Genomic DNA, 20,669 nt, shown 5'->3' with positions numbered 1-20,669 from the left:
GGAGTATAAAATTTCTGCAAAGTAGCCTTAATTCTTGGTTTGGATTGGAAGGGACGAATCGGTTGCACCATGGAGCAAGTAAAGCATACTTAAGGGGATCAAGTACATTTTCTTAAGGGAACAAGCAACGTTTAGCGAGCAGCAACACCAGCAAAAGCGACAAAAGAAAAGCCCAAAAGACGCTGCCAACCCTCTTCAAAATGTGCAGTTCCCTCCCTCCCTCGCTCACTCACTCACCTCCCAGTTCCTCTCTCTCACTCTCGAATTCCACTGTTCCTCTCCCCTCCATTCCCTCCCACCCCTGCCTGCCTGTCGCCATTCCTTCTCCCAAGAAAACCACTTCCCACCCGCCAGCGGCATCACTGCATCAGCGCAGCCAAGAACGCAGCCTTTGACCCACCACTGTTCATCCACTCGTCGCCGGCCATGGCAGTGGCCGCCGCCGCCGCGGAGGCCTTCAACCACGCGCCGCCGTCCCGGCCTCCGCTTCCGGCCAGCCGGCAGGAGGTCCAGGCCGCCGTCGCCAAGGCCGTCGAGCTGCGCGCGCTCCACGCCGCCCTCCGCCAGCGCGGCGCGCCCAATGCCAATGCCGGCGCCAGCCGCAGCCCGGCCACCATCCGCCTCCCGCCGGCCGCGTCCCCCGCGCGCTCCAGGGCAGGGGCAGCGTCGGCCGGCGCGAGCGAGGACTACCCCGTGTTTACTCCGGTGAGCAATCCCTGTCCTGCGCTTGTTGCCGTGATGTTCCGCGGGTTCTTGGTTGCTCCTCACGGTATAAGGCGGCGCATTTAGTTCTGAAATTAAGTTGCCTTCCTGCACCTGCTTGTGCCGCCGGAGCTCCGGCAGTTGCTGCGTTTATTGCTTTGGCGTAGAGGTGGTACCACCGGAACGTAGGCAGTACCACTAGCAACAGTTCCTGGAGTAATGTTCTTTTAGAATCTCTCATGCTTATACCACTGCCTATGAGTGAGCGACCATTGGTACTTGCCTACTTGGTGGTAGAACATTGTCCACGATTCTTGCACGATTGCGGTCACTGAATCATTGCCTGCAATGCATCATTTCATATTTGCACGGTGTGTTGCAATTCATCCTGCGAGGATTACATCTCTGACAGTGCTTCCTAAACATGGCGATGGCAGACTTACGAGGAGGAGCCCGCGGCCATGGTTGCTGGACTGAACGACATATGCCAGGACACCCGGAGCCGGTCGGAGAACTGGAGCGGCATCACCTTGGACCGCGGCGGCCGCGATGGCGGCGACGAGGCGGCCTACTCGGACTACGACAACTGCCTCAACGGGTTCTCCTCCTCCAACAGCGACTTCCACTACGCGCCTTCTTCCACTGACAATCACCTCCGGACCAGAGGCGCGCACAGGATCTACCCGGCCTTTCTGCAGTCGGCGCCGCTGGCCGGCCGTTTCGCCGCGTCGGCCGGCCGGGTCACCGGCACGGCCGAGTTTAAGGCGCCCCCGGCATCTTGCAGCAGCGCGTTCCGGCCGGGGACGATCGGTAGGGAACATGGCGGGAACGACAGGTTCCTCGGCAGCAGCAACAGAGTGCCGCCGTCTTCCAGCCAGCACCCTTCGGCGTCCACGCACTCCCGGGCGAAACAGAGGGGGTCGCAGATCCTCTCGTGGTTCTTCCCCAAGGCGAGGAAGAAGGCGAAGTCGCCGTTGCAACCGACAGCCGTGATCGAGCGCGAGAACATGTCGCAGCTCCTCAAGGAGTGGGGGCTGCTCTCGCTGGACTCAGCAAAGAAGGAGCTCGCCGAGGCCAATGCGCACCGCGACGCCGCGCTGGAGGACGCTGCCGAGATGAGGTCGTCGCTGGGCGAGCTGACCACCAAGATGATGAGCCTGGAAGCCTACTGCTCGGAGCTCAAGAATGCGCTGAGGCAAGCGACGGACAATGGTGGCACGCAGCCTCACTCGCGGCGATCGTCGTCGTCGAGGTCGATCGGGGCGAGCCGAGAGCTCCCGGCCAGCAGCATGCCGGTGAGCCACGAGGCCATGGTGGAAGGGTTCCTGCAGATCGCCTCGGAGGCTCGCCTGTCGGTGAAGCAGCTCTGCAAGTCGCTGATCCAGCAGGCCGAAGATCCCGACAACGGCCTGTCAGACAAGCTGAACCTGCTCCTGCAGCCGTACCAGCTGGCGATCACCGCCGGCCGGCACTGCTCCAAGGCCATCCTGTACCATCTGGAGGCGATCATGAACCAGTCGCTGTACCAGGACTTCGAGAACTGCAGCTTCCAGCGAAACGGCGCACCGAGGCACCTCGACCCAAACCAGGACCGCCGGGAGAGCTTCGCGTCCTTCGTGGCGCTGCGCAACCTGAGCTGGAGCGAGGTGCTGCGGAAGGGCACCAGGTACTACAGCGAGGACCTGAGCCGGTTCTGCGACCAGAAGATGAGCTGCGTGGTGGCGGCGCTGGGCTGGTCCTGGCCGTGGCCCGAGCAGCTGCTGCAGTGCTTCTTCGTCGCCACCAAGTGCGTCTGGCTGCTCCACCTGCTGGCATTCTCCTTCGGCCCGCCGCTGCCGATCTTGCGGGTGGAGGAAGGACGGGCGTTCGATCAGATGTACATGGAGGACATTTTGCCGGACAAGCGACAGGTTCAGGACTCGCTGACAGTCAAGACCATGGTGATGCCAGGGTTCTATGTTCAGGATAGAGTGCTCAAGTGCAGGGTCCTCACGACTAGATCAGTAGCATAATATGTGTCATGTTGGTCGTGTAAGTTTTGTTCGACTGATAGCCAGCTAGTGTGTGTGGTGTGACTTGTTAGGGTGAGGTTAACATTTTTCTTGTCGAATCCAGAGGTGCAGAGATTAATGTCAAAATGCCGACCTCTGTGTTCTCAGTAATATCAGAGTAAGCAATTATAAACCCAAGTAAGGAACTGCTTGCACAGCACTACTGTAGAAATGAGTAATATATTCATCCATTGTTATGCCATGATCAACGAAAACAACGCACCACAACATGTTCTTCAGATATTATACAAATGCATCTTAAAAACTGAGTGCTAGCTCAGTGGCAAGACTTGCGAGGCGCAGCTAGTTCACACGGGTTCGAGTCTCAACTGGACCAAATTAAACGGGGTGCTATCTAGCGCGTATAAATTTGCTGCTAGCTAGAGAGGTCTCGTCATCTATCTAACAACGTATAGCCAAGGGAGGAAATCTTCTCCCGTTGGTCAACGTTTCTTATACAAATGCATCTTCCCTGATTACGCCAGAAAACTAGGTTTGAACGTTTCTGGACAGAACTAAACACTTACATAGAACTAAGCGTACTGCCCAAAGAACTACAAAAGATGATCACATTGTATGTGTCCATTAGGAAGTAGCCATCAGGAAGCAGGGGTCAAAATTTCACATATATGATATAAGATAAATTTCCCTACACTATTATTTTTGCATGTGTAGTCACATGTTTGTCATCTTATTTGACAGAAGATACGTTGATACATACATTGCGCACACACTTTGAATTGATAACACATAGTGTAGTGTGCCTAGTTCAAAAAGTTGGAGCGTGTTTGTAGTTCTTCCAAAATATCAAATCCATCCAAAGACTAAAGTATGCATGCGACGAGAGTTAATTGTTGAATGGGGGAGTGATGTTTTTGGCTCTTGCGTGCATATGTTCCCTTTATTTTGAGATCCATAGATATATTTTCAAATGTCAAAAATTTCCAGACGAAAAATTCACGTGTACATATGCTGTGTGCACATAAAGTCTTTCCATGAAAAATCGACTTATCGTTTGGCATCTGTAAAAGGATAAAATTTGATGCTAAAAATAAGACTTTTTGTATCACAAGTTTTTATTTTTTACATCGATCATAAAAATTATTGGTTTTACGAGAAACTATACGAACTCACATGAACTGTCGAGATGTACATGCTCCTAGTATTTGTTTTAAGTAAAATTTGAAGTAGTAGTTTCTAGAAACTACTACTTAAAGTTTATTTGTCATGATATTTGAAGAAACTCACATAGACAGAACCATATACATTTTTTTTCAATTGATGTAAGCACTAGAAATAAATCTATGAAGACATGTGATTTTGTTTTCTTATTTTTCTCTAGGAATACAAATTTTGAATCACAATTTTTTAATATGCACTCCTTGATAAGGAAAAAAACTAAGAAAACTATTTTTGCAATATATTTTTCAAGTTTAGTGCAAATTTAATTTCCACGACAGAAGTTAGAAATAAGCAATATTTTTTACGAATCTTAGAATTTAGTTGCATCATTACATTGTTTAATCTCCTAACTATAATATAAAAACGTGGTGGTTAAGATCATATTTCTAGAGAATGAGCTCTAATTGTAAAAAACTAAAAGAGTTCGGTATAAAATAATGATAGTTGTCTTAACTCGCTCCGCTCCAAGGAGGAAATCATAAACCACTCATTGTGTCAGGGCTTCAAAAACTATAGCTAACAAAAGTGTGGAACAAAGAGTTACCTCGATCGGAAGTATGATCACCGGGAGAGCTTCACGTGCTTCGTGGCGCTGGACAATCTGAGCTAGAATGAGATGTTATGGAATGACTAAACCGAGGATGTGAGCCGGTTTTGTAACACACAACTGGACTGTCACTCAACACCACCCATCTCGTCATATACTCCATGCACGTTGCACATTAATTATGCGGAGGATACGCATCGGAGATTGCCAGTAGCTACTCCTTCAGGTTGCACATTATACGCAGGATATGGCCGAGTACAAGAAGTTGGTCTACTAATTAACATGCAGGCAGGGTGCACATGTGAGCAAGAGGGTCTAGATCCACTAAGCAGGAGAGGAATTGCTAAGTAATTGGATTAATTCACGGTGGTGGACATTCCGCCCCTCCTCCCTCATCCACCATGCCGTGTTCGTTTCGTCCTTCCCAAGTTCATCCAAGCCAAACCCACTCGCTACAAGCCAGCGAGTAATTGTAGCTTTTTTTTTTTTTTGAGACAAGCGAGTAATTGTAGCTAGACACACGCACTCAACGCACCCAGAAATAAATCTATGAAGACATGTGATTTTGTTTTCTTATTTTTCTCTGAAGTAGAATAAAAAATTTGAATCGCGTTTTTTAAGAGGGAGTCATTGATAAGGAAAAAAAACTAAGACAACTTTTTGTCAATATATTTTTCAAGATTAGTGCAAATTTAGTTTTCACGATAGAAGTTAGAATTAAGCAATAATTTTTGACGAATCTTAGCATTTAGTTGCATCATTGCATGGTTTAATCTCCTAACTATAATATCAAAAAATGTGGTGGTTAAGATCATATTTCTAGCTCTAGTTGTATCAAACTAAAAGAGTTCAGGATAAAATAATGATAGTCATCTTAACTCTCTCCGTCCCAAGGCCATTATGTACCATCCGGAGGCGATCATTAACCACTCGTTGTGCCAGGGCTTCGAGAACTATAGCTTAGAAAAGAGCGGCAAGGTACCTCGACTGGAAGCATGATCACCTGGAGAGCTTCGAGTGCTTCATGGCGCTGGACAATCTGAATTGGAACGAGGTGTTGTGGAAGGCATTAGGTACTAGAGCGAGGATGTGAGCTGGTTTTGTGACCACAATGTGCAGGGCAGCTATTGTAGTGCATCTCCGTCGCCTCCAAGTGTGTCTGACTTCTCCACCTACTGCCATTCTCTTTTGGCCCGCCATTGGCGATTTTGAGGGTCGAAGAGGACGGAAGTTCGATCAGATGTACATGGAGGAGATTTCGACATGTTCAAGATCCGTTGATAGTGAAAATCATGGTGATGTTAGGGTTTAGGATCTGAGTACTCAATTGCAGAGTTCTCACTCAAGTGCTCAAGTGCATGGTTCTCACCAGTCACAACTACTATACCAGTACTAGCATAATATTTTGTCATGTTAAACTGCTATGTCTGTGGTAAGACTTGTTAGGGTGACCGTAACATTTATCTTGTCAAATAATGTGAAAATGTTCATCGTTGTGTTCCTCACCAAGTTCAGAATAAGCAGTTATATACCCAAGTAACGAACTGCTTGCACTACTATGGAAATAATATGTAGTAATATATACCTCCATTGTTATGTCATGATCATAAAAAAGAATGCATCACAACATGTTCTTCGGATATTACGCCAGAAACTTACAGAGTTTCTAAACAATTTCCAGATAGAACAACACTTCTCTAGCACAAACTAAGCATACTGCCCATAAAACTAGATAAGATGGCAACATTACATGTGCCTATTAGGAAGTAGCCACCACGAAGTAGAGGTGCAGATTTGTGACCCCTAGGGTATCCCCCTCTAGCCCTCTATAGTTCAAGGAAATGAACTAAAATTCTAAAATTGCATAAATCTCTGATTTTTAGTTCATTTGATTGACCTAAAGAGGTTAAGATGGTACCCTAAGAATCACCAATTTGAAGCCTATCAGGAAGCCTTCTGAGGAGAACTAAACTTCAAATTATACCCAGCTGCTAGTTGGAGAATCCAAAAGCCGAAACGACGCATCCCCCACACTGTAATCTTCAGAATCCCCTCTAGGTTCAATGCTCTCAATGAAGTTAAAGGGCACCTGAGTTAGCATCGCCTGAGGGGGCAGTTTCGGAGAAAGAATCATACTACCAACAGGTTTCTCCCACATGAGCACATGTAGCTGGATGGGGTGCAACGCGAGGCGGTGCAAGGAGAGCTTTTGGCTGAGGGAGATGGTGTCGAAGCATCGGACCGCACCTGAACTGGAGATCATCCAGGGGAGGACCTTCTCATTGGACACCCTTGATATGATCAGCAGTTTCGACGCCTCTTTAGCCCGGTTGAATAGATCGCGGAGCCCTGACCTTGTTGATGGTGCCTCATTGCCCTTGTCATCTTCGACCACCGAAGATATGTAGATAAAACCCTGGATTAAACACAAGTTGTCACGGTGAGTTACATGAAGGTAGGCTATTGACTTGTTGTCAGTATTGTGTACAGTGGCAACTGAAAAAGGACCTCTTCAGTACGGCTGACTGAAAATCCTAGTCTTGTGTCGCCTTCTTGAAGTTGGATCTCCAGCGGAATTTCTCCTGCTGTGGATCTGTACCAAATCCGGGCTGCCTTCACCACACCAATGTCCACCCCATGGTAGTCCTCGAAACCATATAGGGTCGCATTCACGAGGTTCGACATATCAGACAATGACCCAGAATTGACAGTTGGAGACGCTGTCTCTCCAGATATCTGAACATTTCAGGGTGCGAAGATAAGATTACTATAGGATCAAACTGAATCATGAACTAGGCTATAAGCAACCGAACGCTGAAAGTTCATTTTAGTGCATAACTTGTGGAGTCAGAGAGCTTGCATGTGCACCTTGGTGAGAAGAGCTTCACTCTGCAGATTCATGAACTTAATAGGGATTCCTGAGGCCTGCGACGAGGAGAGCCATGTGTTGGCACGAGCCAATGTGTCTTCAAAGGACTCGTAACGACATGCATTCTGGTCCAGGGACTTGGGGAGGATGAGAATGGAGAGGCAGCAGCTGGAGTTGGGCGCGCACAAAGAGTCCCGCATCTTCTGCTCCCATGGATATGCGACGTACCCATCCTGAAGTGTAGCCTTGCTCAGCGCTGACGCAACTCTTGTGCCCCTGTTGCCTTCATCAAGGCGGGAGATCACACATATTTTACACAAAAGGTCATCACAAATTCACAGCAAGACGTGCTAACATAGTATGCAGTATGTCGTTTATGGACGGAAGCACCAGTAAGGTATTAAGAAGCAGTGCCAGAAGTCAGAAGATTTGTGAAAGCACGCGTAATTTCACTGTAAGATGAACAGCTAGGATAGTATTGCAAGAAACACTTCTAGTTAGCACTATTGACCATCAACTTGTGATATGTTTGCGATGAACTTCTGGAAAGATTTGAAGCCATAAATAGCTAGAGCAGCCAAACTAGACAACAATGGAACAGTATTTGAACAGCATCAAGGGCCCAACTAACTTGCCAGGAAGCAACAAACATGTGCCCAAGCCCAACAACCATCACGTCAACAGTCCACCATGCCATATTCCTCAGCATGGCCAAGAAAACGAGTGGAATGTACAAGGTACAGACTACATAGCATTTGACCACCAGCTATACAACATGGCCATCTTCCTTGACATGTTTCAGCAACGAAGTCTTAGTCTCCCTGCTTTAATCATTATTACCACTACTCTAAATCCGCTTTGCTTCCTTTGTTTATTGTCGGTACGTAGCTGTCGTTCTAGTTAGCGATAACCACCTGTACATTAGCTTCCTAGCATTGAGAATAGCCAACTCGCGCGCCTATGAAACGCAGGGAATTCTGCTTTCCAACAATGCAGCGAAAGATCAGCGCATCAGAATATTCTGCTTTGAACCTCGGACTTGACAGTAAACTTGTCTTTTCGTAACTGACGGAGTTGAACACGTCGGCATGCGTACATACTGAAAAAGAAACTCATGTCGAATCTATCTGGCTGATAATACTCTGTTATTTATTTATTTATTTACGATCATAGTAAAATGTATCATATCCACGATTCATTCCCGATCTCGAATTGACAGCAAAGTTATCCAGTTCATGACTAGGCATATAGTAAATCACCGTTGAATTATCGCAATTTTAGTTCATGGTTGAGCTCGCAAGAACTAGGCTCAAATCAGCTGGAACAGTCAGATGAAAAATCAAGCAGGGGCTCTTGGGAGGCACGAAGAGGCGGTGGTGGTTGGGATTTTACCTTGCAGCGCGAGGCAGTCGCTCTCGAGGCGGTCGCCGAATCCGAGCACGTAGTTGGGGTCGTGCAGGGAGCGGAGCACGTACTGCTTCCTGCCGCCGGCGGGGTGGGGCAGGACGCAGGCCTGCAGGTCCTTGCCGCCGCGGACGCGCACCTCGACGGAGGTGTCCCCGCGCTTGAAGGCGGCGTGCAGGGCCTTGTGCAGCGCGGCCCTGCCGCCCTTGAAGGGCGCGTCGAGGGAGGCGGCGGCGGAGCCCACCCCGACGCGGACGGCCTCCACCACGTCCCCCTCCTGCACCACGCCCCCGCCGCCGCCCCACTCCTCCGCCTTGGAGCTCCCCGCCACGCACTCCAGCACCACCACCAGCGCCGCGCCCGCCGCCGCCGAGTCCCGCTTCCTCTCCTGCTCCATGCCCCGTGATAGTTCCCCCCCGGTCAATCCAACAGCAAGAATCCTGAGGCGCGCGCTGACCTTTATGCTCCGGCGCCGGCAGCGTCAGGGGAGCGTTCACGTGCCGCCCGTGAGGCGCGCTGCGGTCTACGGCCCGATCGGAGGGAGGCTGGGACTGGAAGCTGGGCGGGCGCGCACGTTGCGATATTCCTCGATCTCCTCACCTCGTATTCCTCGGTCCAGGACGACGCCGGCGAACGGCCGGCGTGCTCTCCAATAACTCTGGCTACTACTTTTTCTCTCCCCACCTGTGCACGTGTGAGCTAGCGCGCCAAACTGCCGGTGTGAGCGCGGCGAGGGGGATTTTAACGGAAAAAGGGTGCACAACACGGGTCAGGTCGCCGTCGTCGCCGGCTGTGCGCGCGCGGTGGACGAACACGAAGCCGACCAACCGCGTCGCAGCAGGGGCACCGTACACCACGTTGGGTTAGCCGCCGGGGTTGGGTTTTGGAGCCGTGTCCACCACCTCCCCCAGACCTGATTGCGATCGACGGGCGGGGTCAGTCTCGTCGTCTCGAGTCGCTTCCACGTACCAGACCAGACCAGCGATGCCGTCGTATAGAAATCCAATACGGAGTTATGAGGTTCAAAGAAAAAAAGAGTATAAGAATGTTCTAACGGACCTTGCAATATGTAGGTGTGATGCTGAAATGCAAAGCTAATTTTTCAATAAAGAGAACATTTTTAATAGCCAGAGATACCAACTACTACATTCAACCTTTGTAACAACGTACGGGATATCCTATTATCAGCGGATACACATAGAGAAAAAAAGATCCGCTAGGTATTTTTAGCCATAGCAACAGCAATACATCCACCATCAAGATAACAGATGAACTTCAGCCTCTCCAAAAACGACGCCACCAAAAGTAACAGTCCACAAGCCCGTCGTCGCGCGATCAAAGCTCTTAGGTTTTACCCTGAAGATAGTCATTGCTGTCAAAACAGTATCTTTAACAAGGTTATTGCTACACGGCCACACACAATAAATTAAGAGCTGACCTTGGATTTTCACCCTGAAAGGTAAGACAGTGAACTTCACCCATGCTGACGTCCTCACTTGCATACTGCTGCTGCGAAACCCAGAATACCAAGCAAATCCCACAATAGCGTGGAGATTCTAACCTCCATTACCCTTCCTCCAATTCGGTCTTCATGATATTCTCCGCTTCTGAGTTCACCATGGACCAAAATATCATCTGATGACAACAAAGAGCGGAGCTTCGCACCGCTCCCTCCATAATCAAAGGGCCTTGTGACCGCGAGGTCGCCTCGCTCGTCTGCCGCCGCTAGCACCGCATCGACGCTCTCACCCGCAAGCACGTCACCGTCGGTTTCTGCTACGCCGCGCGCCCGTCCCACCTCCTCGCCCGCTTCCCCACGCTCGAGTCGCTCCCGCTCAAGGGCAAGCCCCACGCCGCCATGTACGGCCTCATCCCCGACGACTGGGGCGCCTACGCCACGCCCTGGGTCGCCGCCCTCGCCGCGCCGCTCGACTGCCTCAAGGCGCTCAAGCTGCGACGCACCGCTCCCTCTAGAATCAAAGGGTCGAAATAAAAATAAGGGTGTGCATGACCGAATAACACCTGATCTAGCAAATTTTAGGCATAGGGTGCACTATTACATTTGGTGGTGGAGGCTTTCGAAACTCACCACTCTGGCTAGATCAAAAGAACCGGCCTCGGGAAAGTCTCCATCTTCGCACAAGAGGAACCCCGGATCAGTTTCCCTTATTAGGAAGATCCAGCCGAGACGGGCTGGACGTCACAATCCAGCTGCCGCAGGCACTGCTGACATCACAAGGCGTCAGCGTGCCAACCTACTGCCGGAGCCAAAGCCTAAGCCCACACAAGCCCATCCCGGCCCCGGCAGGCTCGTCTCCCACAACCACGCAGCAGGAGCGCCTTCGACGCGAGGAGGCCAACTTCGTCATCACCAATGCGTGCTCGCCGGCGGGATCCTGCAACATCTCGTCGCCGCATCTCCTCCAAGCACCGCATCATCACCGCAAAAGCCGAGGAAGATCTCCGCGCGCGTAGATCACCAGTAAAGTGCAAAGCTATGACGCCACCGATGTAGTCAACAAATAAACGAGCCGAATAGCCTTTCTTCTCGAGAATCTCGGGCCAATTAGCCAATATTTGGTCTCATTTCTTTGTTGTAGCTGTAAAATGTTCACCCTACACTTACTATAAACAACTACCTCTATTTTTTAACGTGGTGTATATTTTTAGTCAAAAGTCAGTACTATTTGAATATTTTTTATCAATATTATTGAAAAATGTATAAATATCTGTAATATATAATAAAATTATGCTATGAAAATATGTGGTATGGTAGATCTATTAATATTAATCTGGTATTCTAGATGTTCGTATTTGTCCCTAACTCCCCATATGCTCGGTCAAACTTACAACACGTATCTAGAATTACTACTTTTTTATTATAAAGGATGCTGTATTACTCAAAAGGTTTAAATATTACATCCGGCCTCTCCATAGCTACGATGCACACAACCGTCGAAGAACAGTACAAGTCACATAAAAAAAGTTACAAAATACTGGTAGATAGAACTCGGCCGCCAATTAGGCCATGGAAGCTGCAATCCTACGATTATGAAGTTATCCATGTTGGATAATAAACTACTTGGTCGTATTTTCCAACCATGTAGATACCTCCGTAAATGAAAGGATACGGATGTCGCCTAGAGGGGGTGAATAGGCGATTTAAACTTTTACGAGATGGGCTTAACAAATGCGGAATAAAACTAGCGTTTACTTTGTCAAGCCCAAAGCCTATATACTATGGTTCACCTATGTGCACCAACAACCTATGCTAAGCAATACAAGCAAGTATGTGATAGCAAGATATATATAACTTCAAGCACGATGGCTATCACAAGGTAAAGTGCATAAGTAAAGAGCTCGGGTATAGAGATAACCGAGGCACGCGGGAGACGACGATGTAGCCCAAAGTTCACACTCTTGCGAGTGCTACTCTCCGTTGGAGCGGTGTGGAGGACAAGTCACTCCAAATGCACGAGGGCCACCGTATTCTCCTCGAGAATTCCCACCAAGAGGGATGTCCTCGAACCACTATGTAACCTTAGGGAGGTTACCGAACCCGCACAAAGCTTGGGGCAATCTCCACAACTTAATTGGAGGCTCCCAACAAATTTCCACAAAGGCCTTGCCCTTGAAGAATCTCTACAACTTAATTGGAGTCCCCAAAAACACCACTAAGATGCCACAAAGGCCTTGCCCTTGGAGATTCTCCACAACTTAATTGGAGTCCCCAAGAACACCACAAAGATGCCACAAAGGCCACTAAGCCGTCTAGGGTCCAAAGACCCAAGAGTAACAACCTTCTTGCTTTCACTTCCACGAATCACCGTGGAGAACTCAAACCGATGCACCAAATGCAATGGCAAGAACACCACAAAGATGCTCAAGTACTTCTCTCTCAAATTCCAACAAAGCTACAAAAGCTATTGGGGGAATAAGAGAGGAAGAGCAAAGGAATTCACAAAGAACACCAAGATCAAGATCTAGAAAGTTCCACTCACAAAGAGATGGATTTGATTGGTAGAAATGTAGATCTAGATCTCCTCTCTCTTTTTCCTCAAATGGGGGAAAAATCATGAAGGGATAGAGAGATAGAGCAAGCTTCTCTAGTTCAACAATGGAGGAGAGAGAGAGTGAAAGAAGCACCTTGTTCCAATGGGGAAGAAAGCTATTTATATGAGAAGGTCTCCAAAACTGACCGTTGAGCAAGTTTTCGTGTAACACCGGAAGTTCCGGCCACAAGGGCCGGAAGTTCCGGCTGGAAGCTTTCGCTCCAAAACTGACCGTTATGCACGTTTTTGTGTAACACCGGAAGTTCCAGCCACAGGGGCCGGAAGTTCCGGCTGGATCCCTTCGCACCTGTGCAGCTGATGGACTGAGTGTGGGCGGAACTTCCGGTGACCGGAAGTTCCGGCCAAGTTCCGGCCTACTTCCGGAAAAGCGCGAAAACCATACTGGAACCATCTGCGAGTAAAAACGATGTTTCCGGAACTTGCCCGGAAGTTGGGCGGAAGTTCCGCTGACCGGAACTTCCGGCCAACAGCACCGGAACTTCCAGCCAGCGAACGCCGAGCTTCAACGTGAGGGGCGCTGAGGATCTGCTGAGAGGAGCAACTGCGCGGAACTTCCGGCTGTAGAGGCCGGAACTTCCGCCAGGAGCAAAAGACAAACCGGTAAAACCTCCAACCTCGAAAATGCAATAAGTTGAGTTAGGAAACTCGGATTTAGGTGAAACCAATTTTGTTGGAAAGAGGACGACAAGAGCTACCCAAATATGGAAATCAGTGGGGGCTGATTTTCTATGATTTTTAGAGGTGCAATACCTCAACATGAGAAACCAAGAAAATCACCAAACTCGAAAACGCAACAAGTGATCTATGCAAAATCCGTTTTCGATGAACTAGAGCTTGTCATGAGAATAAGCACAAGCTCGAAGACATCACATGGATAAGATCCAAATAACAACCAAGAAATATGATGCAAGGATGCAAAGGTTTGAGCTCTCTCCGAACGATACGATCGAGTTACTCACTCGAGAGCCCTCTTGATAGAACGGCAACTAAACTATAAACCGATCTCCAACTACACTATGAGACCGGTGAGAAAGAAACCCTATCAAGAGCAAACCTTAACCTTGCGCATTCCGCTTGAGCTCGATGATGACGATCTTGACCGCAACAAGATGGAACGCCTTTCTTGCTTGTGCTTGCTTGACGAAGTCTTGTAGATTGCTCCCCCATAAACCACCATGGGAGAGCTTCTTCTTCGGCGCAACTTCACATATCCATGAACACCATATAGATGGCAAGAGTCAAGCAAAGGATCTCTTCGAGATGGCTCATCTTGAACTTGCACTTCATTTCTTCATTCTTCATCATGTTGATGTCTTGAAGTAACTTGAGGGCTCACTTCATCTTCATCTTCAAGACATACTTGACAATTGATATCCTTCATCAATTTCTTCTTATTGCAACCTTGAAGCCAACAAATGGTTCAAGCATTTCCTATGGACAACACCTACAAATATAACTCAATGCAAACATTAGTCCATATGGATTGTCATTAATTACCAAAAACCACACATGGGGGCTCCATGCACTTTCAGTAAAGAGGTCTCGGTTCTCAATAAACGGAGTAAAGTCATACACCGGTAGATGACCTGCATAAGAGAAGAATTTTATCGTTAAAAACCTTATCATTCCTACATAGCCAAAGCGACCAGATAATGATAATCGCTCCCACTCTGATAAAAGTCTTGAACCTAGAATCCATCCCATTTAGCCAATTGCCAAGGATATTTTGCAATGCTACGTGGAGGGTATAAGGTAGAACATATATGAATGATTGTCTATATAGAGCTAGCGAACCAGCACGGGAAGAAAATATGCTTTATTGTCTCCTCTTCGTGACATAAAACACATTTCGTACAACCGTGCTAGTTGCATTTAGCATTATTATCTTTAGTAAGGATAACACCACGAGGAAGGTACCATGTAGAAATCTTAGTTTTTAATAGCATCTTCATCTTCCGACTTATTATTCAATACCGACTGAATGAGTTCGATTAAAGCTTTGTACATGGATCCTACCGACAATACACCGTTCTTGGTAAGTCCCCGACGGAATTCATTAGACCCATGTATCAACTGGATTGAAGCTAATCTCTGTAGCAATTCATTCCAATAATTCAACCGGGACCCACTAAGATCACGCCTAAATTTCATAACTGGAGGATATGTGTCCATTACCTTCTACAAGGTGTCTCCTTTATGACGGTACAATATTGTACAAGGCTATATATTCTTCTCGGAAAGTGGTTGCAGCCAACCATTTATTCTCCCAGGACCTTATCTCTGATCCGTCTCCGATGTAAATAGAAACGTATGGAAAAAATTGCTTCTTAGTTGTCATAATTCCAGCTAAAAAATGTGAATTTCTAGGTTTTCAAAGAACATGAGAAATAGATTTGGAGCCAATATACTTTCTCCGCAACAAGTTTTGACATGCGACATCCTCAGTTAACAACCTAGCTAGTCATTTTCCTATCAAGGCCTTGTTTTTAACATCCATATCATGGACACCAAGTCCATCATGATCTTTGGAACAACAGACAACACTCCATTTAGTCAACCGGTATTTTTCTTCTCACTAACTCCTTGCCAAAAGAATCTGGATCGGAAAGGATCCAATCTATACAGAACTCCTTTAGGCAATTGGAAAAAATAAATCATATACAATACCATGTTTGTGAGTACTAAATTTATGAGGACTAATCTTTCACCTAGAGATAGTACTTTTCCTTTCCAGATACTAAGACGTTTTGTTAGTCTTTCCTCGGCTAATTTTCATTCCGCGACAGTGAGCCTCCGATGATGGATCGAAATACCCAGATAGCTAATTGAAAAACTGGCCAACCCACATTCAAAATGTTTAGCATAATGTTTGGCCTCATCTTGGGCCTCGCCAAAACAGAACAATTCACTCTTATGAAAGTTTATCTTAAGACTAGATAACCGCTCGAAAGCTGATAAAATTAATTTTAGATTTATCGCCTTTTCCAAATCATATCCCATAAAGAGAATTGTGTTATCGGCCTATTGAAGGATAGATAATCCACCATCAACTAAGTGTGGGATGACTCGTTCAATTTGACCATCAACTTTAGCATGCTCAATTAAAATAGCCAGCATATCCGCCACAATGTTAAATAACACTGGAGATAGAGGATCGCCTTGCCTTGATGTCTACGCACACTCCTTTTCCTGTAGACAGTGTTGGGCCTCCAAGAGCAGAGGTTTGTAGAACAGCAGCAAGTTTCCCTTAAGTGAATCACCCAAGGTTTATCGAACTCAGGGAGGAAGAGGTCAAAGATATCCCTCTCAAGCAACCCTACAATCACGATACAAGAAGTCTCTTGTGTCCCCAACACACCTAATACACTTGTTAGATGTATAGGTGCACTAGTTCGGTGAAGAGATAGTGAAATACAAGTGGTATGAATGAATATGAGTAGTAGCAACGGCGCCAGAAAATAGCTTGCTGGCGTGCAGGAAGTAAAGATGCAGCAGAACAGTAAATAAGCGATGATTGCAGTATTTGGGAACAAGGCCTAGGGATCATACTTTCACTAGTAGACACTCTCAACATTGATCACATAATAAAACCACTCTACACTCTCTTGTTGGATGATGAACACCACTAATTGTGTAGGGCTACAAGAGCACCTCAATGCCGGAGTTAACAAGCTCCACAACATTCGATGTTCATATTTAAATAACCTTAGAGTGCATGATAGACCATTGCAATTATACCGAGTACTAACATAGCATGCACACTGTCACCTTCACACTATGAAAGGGGGAAAAGATCGCATCAATACTATCATAGTAATAATTAACTCCATAATCTACAAGAGATTACAATCATAACCTATGCCAAGTACTACATGATGCACACACTCGTCACCGTTACACCATGGAGGAGGAATAGAGTACTTTAATAACGTTACTAGAGTAACACATAGATTGATAGTGATACAAATCTCATCATATGAATCTCAATCATGTAAGGCAGCTCATGAGATCATTGTATTGAAGTACATGGGAGAGAGATTAACCACATAGCTACCGGTACAGCCCTTAGCCTCGATGGAGAACTACTCCCTCCTCATGGGAGACAGCAGCGTTGATGAAGATGGCGGTGGTGTCGATGGAGATGCCTTCCGGGGCACTTCCCCGTCCCGGCAGCGTGCCGGAACGGAGACTCCTGTCCCCCGGATCTTGGCTTCGCGATGGCGGCGGCTCCGGAAGGTTTCTCGTACCGTGGCTTATTCGTTTAGGGTTTTCGCGACGGAGGCTTTAAGTAGGCGGAAGGGCGGCGTCGGAAGAGACCCGGGACCACCGGACAACGGGGGCACCCCCCGGGCCGCGCCGCCTTCATGTGTGGGCCCCCGTGGCTCTCCTCTGGTCCCTCTCGGGTGTTCTAGAAGCTTCGTGGAATTATAAGATGTTGGGCGTTGATTTCGTCCAATTCCGAAAATATTTCCTTACTAGGATTTCTGAAACCAAAAACAGCAGAAAACAGGAACTGGCACTGCGACATCTCGTCAATAGGTTAGTTCCGGAAAACGCATAAATATGACATAAAGTATGTATAAAACATGTAGGTATTGTCATAAAACAAGCATGGAACATAAGAAATTATCGATACGTTGGAGACGTATCAGCATCCCCAAGCTTAGTTCCTACTCGTCCTCGAGTAGGTAAACGATAACAAAGATAATTTCTGAAGTGACATGCTACTTACATAATGTTAATCATACTATTGTAAAGCATATGAGATGAATGCAGCGATTCAAAGCAATGGTAAAGACAATGATTAAACAACTGAATCATATAGTAAAGACTTTTCATGAATAGTACTTTCAAGACAAGCATCAATAAGTCTTGCATAGGAGTTAACTCATAAAGCAATAAATTCAAAGTAAAGGCATTGGGGCAACACAAAGGAAGATATAAGTTTCAGCGGGTTGCTTTCAACTTGTAACATGTATATCTCATGGATAGTTGTCAACATAAAGTAATATGATGAATGCAAATATGCAAGTATGTAGGAATCAATGCACAGTTAACACAAGTGTTTGCTTCTAAGATAGAAAGAAGTAGGTAAACTGACTCAACAATAAAGTAGAAGATAGGCCCTTCGCAGAGGGAAGCATGGATTACTATTTTTGTGCTAGAGCTTTTATTTTGAAAACAAGAAACAATTTTGTCAACGGTAGTAATAAAGCATATGTGTTATGTATATTATATCCTACAAGTTGCAAGCCTCATGCATAGATTACCAATAGTGCCCGCACCTTGTCCTAATTAGCTTGGATTCACATGGATTATCATTGCATAACATATGTTTTAACCAAGTATCACAAAGGGGTACCTCTATGCCACCTGTACAAAGGTCTAAGGATAAAGCTCGCATTGGATTTCTCGCTTTTGATTATTCTCAACTTAGACATCCATACCGGGACAACATAGACAACAGATAATGGACTCCTCTTTAATGCATAAGCATTCAACAACAAATAATATTCTCATAAGAGATTGAGGATTGTTGTCCAAACCGAAACTTCCACCATGGATCATGGCTTTAGTTAGCGGCCTAATGTTCTTCTCTAACAATATGCATACTCAAACCATTCAACTCATGATAAATCACCCTTACTTCAGAAAAGACGAACATGCATAGCAACTCACATGATATTCAATAAAGAAATAGTTGATGGCGTCCCCAGGAACATGGTTATCGCTCAACAAGCAACTTATAAGAAATAGGACACATAAGTACATATTCAATACCACAATAGTTTTTAGGCTATTTTTATCCCATGAGCTATATATTGCAAAGACAAAGAATGGAATTTTAAAGGTAGCACTCAAGCAATTTACTTTGGAATGGCGGAAAAATACCATGTAGTAGGTAAGTATGGTGGACGCAAATGGCATAGTTTTTGGCTCAAGGATTTTGGATGCACGAGAAGTAATCCCTCTCAATACAAGGCTTAGGCTAGCAAGGTTGTTTGAAGCAAACACAAGTATGAACCGGTACAGCAAAACTTACATAAGAACATATTGCAAGCATTATAAGACTCTACACTGTCTTCCTTGTTGTTCAAACCCTCACCAGAAAATATGTAGACCTTAGAGAGACCAATCATGCAAACCAAATTTCAACAAGCTCTACAATATTTCTTCACTAATAGGTGCAAAGTATATGATGCAAGAGCTTAAACATGAGAACAACAATTGCCAAGTATCAAATTGTTCAGGACATTATACCAATTACTACATGTGGCATTTTCTGTTTCCAACCATATAACAATGAACGAAGTAGTTTCAACCTTCGCCATGAACATTAAAAGTAAAGCTAAGAACACATGTGTTCATATGCAACAGCGGAGCGTGTCTCTCTCCCACACAAGGATGAATTTATTCAGAGAAAGAAAATAACAAAACGAAAATAAAAGCACACAGACGCTCCAAGTAAAGTACATAAGATGTGACGGAATAAAAATATAGTTTCAATAGAAGAAACCTGATAAATGTTGATGAAGAAGGGGATGCCTTGGGCATCCCCAAGCTTAGACGCTTGAGTCTTCTTGAAATATGCAGGGATGAACCACGGGGGCATCCCCAAGCTTAGACTTTTTCACTCTTCTTAATCATATATCATCTTCCTCTCTTGACCCTTGAAAACTTCCTCCACACCAAACTCAAAACAACTCATTAGTGGGTTAGTGCATAATCAAAAATTCACATGTTCAGAGGTGACACAATCATTCTTAACACTTCTGGACATTGCCCAAAGCTACTGAAAGTTAATTGAACAAAGAAATCCATCCAACACAACAAAAGAGGCAATGCGAAATAAAAGGCAGAATCTATCAAAACAGAACAATCCGTAAAGACGAATTTTTTAGAGGCACCAGACTTGCTCAGATGAGAAAAATCAAAACTAATGAAAGTTGCGTACATATCTGAGGATCACGCACGTAAATTGGCATATTTTTCTGAGTTACCTACATACGTAGTGACTCAATTTCGTGACAGCAAGAAAACTATTTCTGCGCAGTAATCCAAATCTAGTATCAACCTTCTATTAGAGACTTCACTTGGCACAACAATGCAATAAAATAAAGATAAGGAGAGGTTGCTACAGTAGTAAAAACTTCCAAGACTCAAATATAAAACAAAAATTACTGTAGCAAAATAAAGACATGGGTTATCTCCCAAGAAGTGCTTTCTTTATAGCCATTAAGATGGGCTCAGCAATTTCAATGATGCACTCCCAAGAAATAAGAGTTGAAGCAAAAGAGAGCATCAAGAAACAAATAAGAAACACTTTTAAGTCTAACCCACTTCCTATGAAAAGGAATCTTGTAAATAAACAAATTCATGAAGCATAATGCAACAAGCATAGAAAGATAAAACAAATGTAACTTCAAAAATTTCAGCATAAAGAGGGGAAACTTAATATTATTAAGATGCATATAACCATGTTTCCCTCTCTCATAATAATGTCCAGTAGCATCATGAACAAACTCAACAATATAACTATCACATAAAGCATTCTTATCATGAGTCTCATGCATAAAATAATTACTACTCCCAACATAAGCATAGTCATTCTTATTAATTGTAGTGGGAGCAAATTCAACATAGTAGCTATCATCAAATATAGGAGGCATATTGTAATCATAATCAAATTTATCCTCCATAGTAGGTGGCACCAAAAGACTACTATCATTATAATCATCATAAATAGGAGGCAGAGTATCATCAAAGAAAATTTTCTTCTCAATGCTTGGGGGACTAAAAATATCATGCTCATCAAAACCAGCTTCCCCAAGCTTAGAACT

At 45.6% G+C, this 20,669-nt stretch overlaps 2 protein-coding genes and 1 pseudogene across 2 annotated transcripts; 2 read left to right on the top strand and 1 right to left on the bottom strand.

The window, feature by feature from the left end:
* Positions 1-426: 426 nt before the first annotated feature.
* Positions 427-2,864, top strand: LOC124658154 (IRK-interacting protein-like). The gene is made up of 2 exons (XM_047196572.1): positions 427-705; positions 1,140-2,864. Exons 1-2 carry the CDS (start codon positions 427-429, stop codon positions 2,712-2,714), a joined length of 1,854 nt encoding a protein of 617 aa, XP_047052528.1. The 3' UTR covers positions 2,715-2,864.
* A 3,188-nt stretch (positions 2,865-6,052) lies between these two features.
* LOC124657192 lies at positions 6,053-9,152 on the bottom strand. The gene is made up of 4 exons (XM_047195784.1): positions 8,744-9,152; positions 7,351-7,634; positions 6,991-7,218; positions 6,053-6,898 (listed from the first exon to the last, which is right to left on the bottom strand). The coding sequence occupies exons 1-4, from the start codon at positions 9,150-9,152 to the stop codon at positions 6,461-6,463; spliced, it is 1,359 nt and encodes a 452-aa protein (XP_047051740.1). The 3' UTR covers positions 6,053-6,460.
* Positions 9,153-9,739: 587 nt separating this feature from the next.
* LOC124657191 lies at positions 9,740-19,036 on the top strand (annotated as a pseudogene).
* Positions 19,037-20,669: the final 1,633 nt, after the last annotated feature.

The sequence above is a fragment of the Lolium rigidum genome, chromosome 5 (genome assembly GCF_022539505.1).
Source record: "Lolium rigidum isolate FL_2022 chromosome 5, APGP_CSIRO_Lrig_0.1, whole genome shotgun sequence".
NCBI classification, from domain to species: domain Eukaryota; kingdom Viridiplantae; phylum Streptophyta; class Magnoliopsida; order Poales; family Poaceae; genus Lolium; species Lolium rigidum.
The sequence above is the reverse complement of the archived record's forward strand: the minus strand, read 5'-3'. Positions and strand labels throughout refer to the sequence as shown.

Coding starts and splice junctions, on each gene's coding strand:
- LOC124658154 (XM_047196572.1), top strand. CDS start 427: ATGGCAGTGGCCGCCGCCGCCGCGGAGGCCTTCAACCACGCGCCGCCG. Junction 706..1,139: donor ACTACCCCGTGTTTACTCCG/GTGAGCAATCCC, acceptor TGGCGATGGCAG/ACTTACGAGGAGGAGCCCGC.
- LOC124657192 (XM_047195784.1), bottom strand. CDS start 9,152: ATGGAGCAGGAGAGGAAGCGGGACTCGGCGGCGGCGGGCGCGGCGCTG. Junction 7,219..7,350: donor GTGAAGCTCTTCTCACCAAG/GTGCACATGCAA, acceptor TGAAATGTTCAG/ATATCTGGAGAGACAGCGTC. Junction 6,899..6,990: donor CAGTCAGCCGTACTGAAGAG/GTCCTTTTTCAG, acceptor TGTTTAATCCAG/GGTTTTATCTACATATCTTC.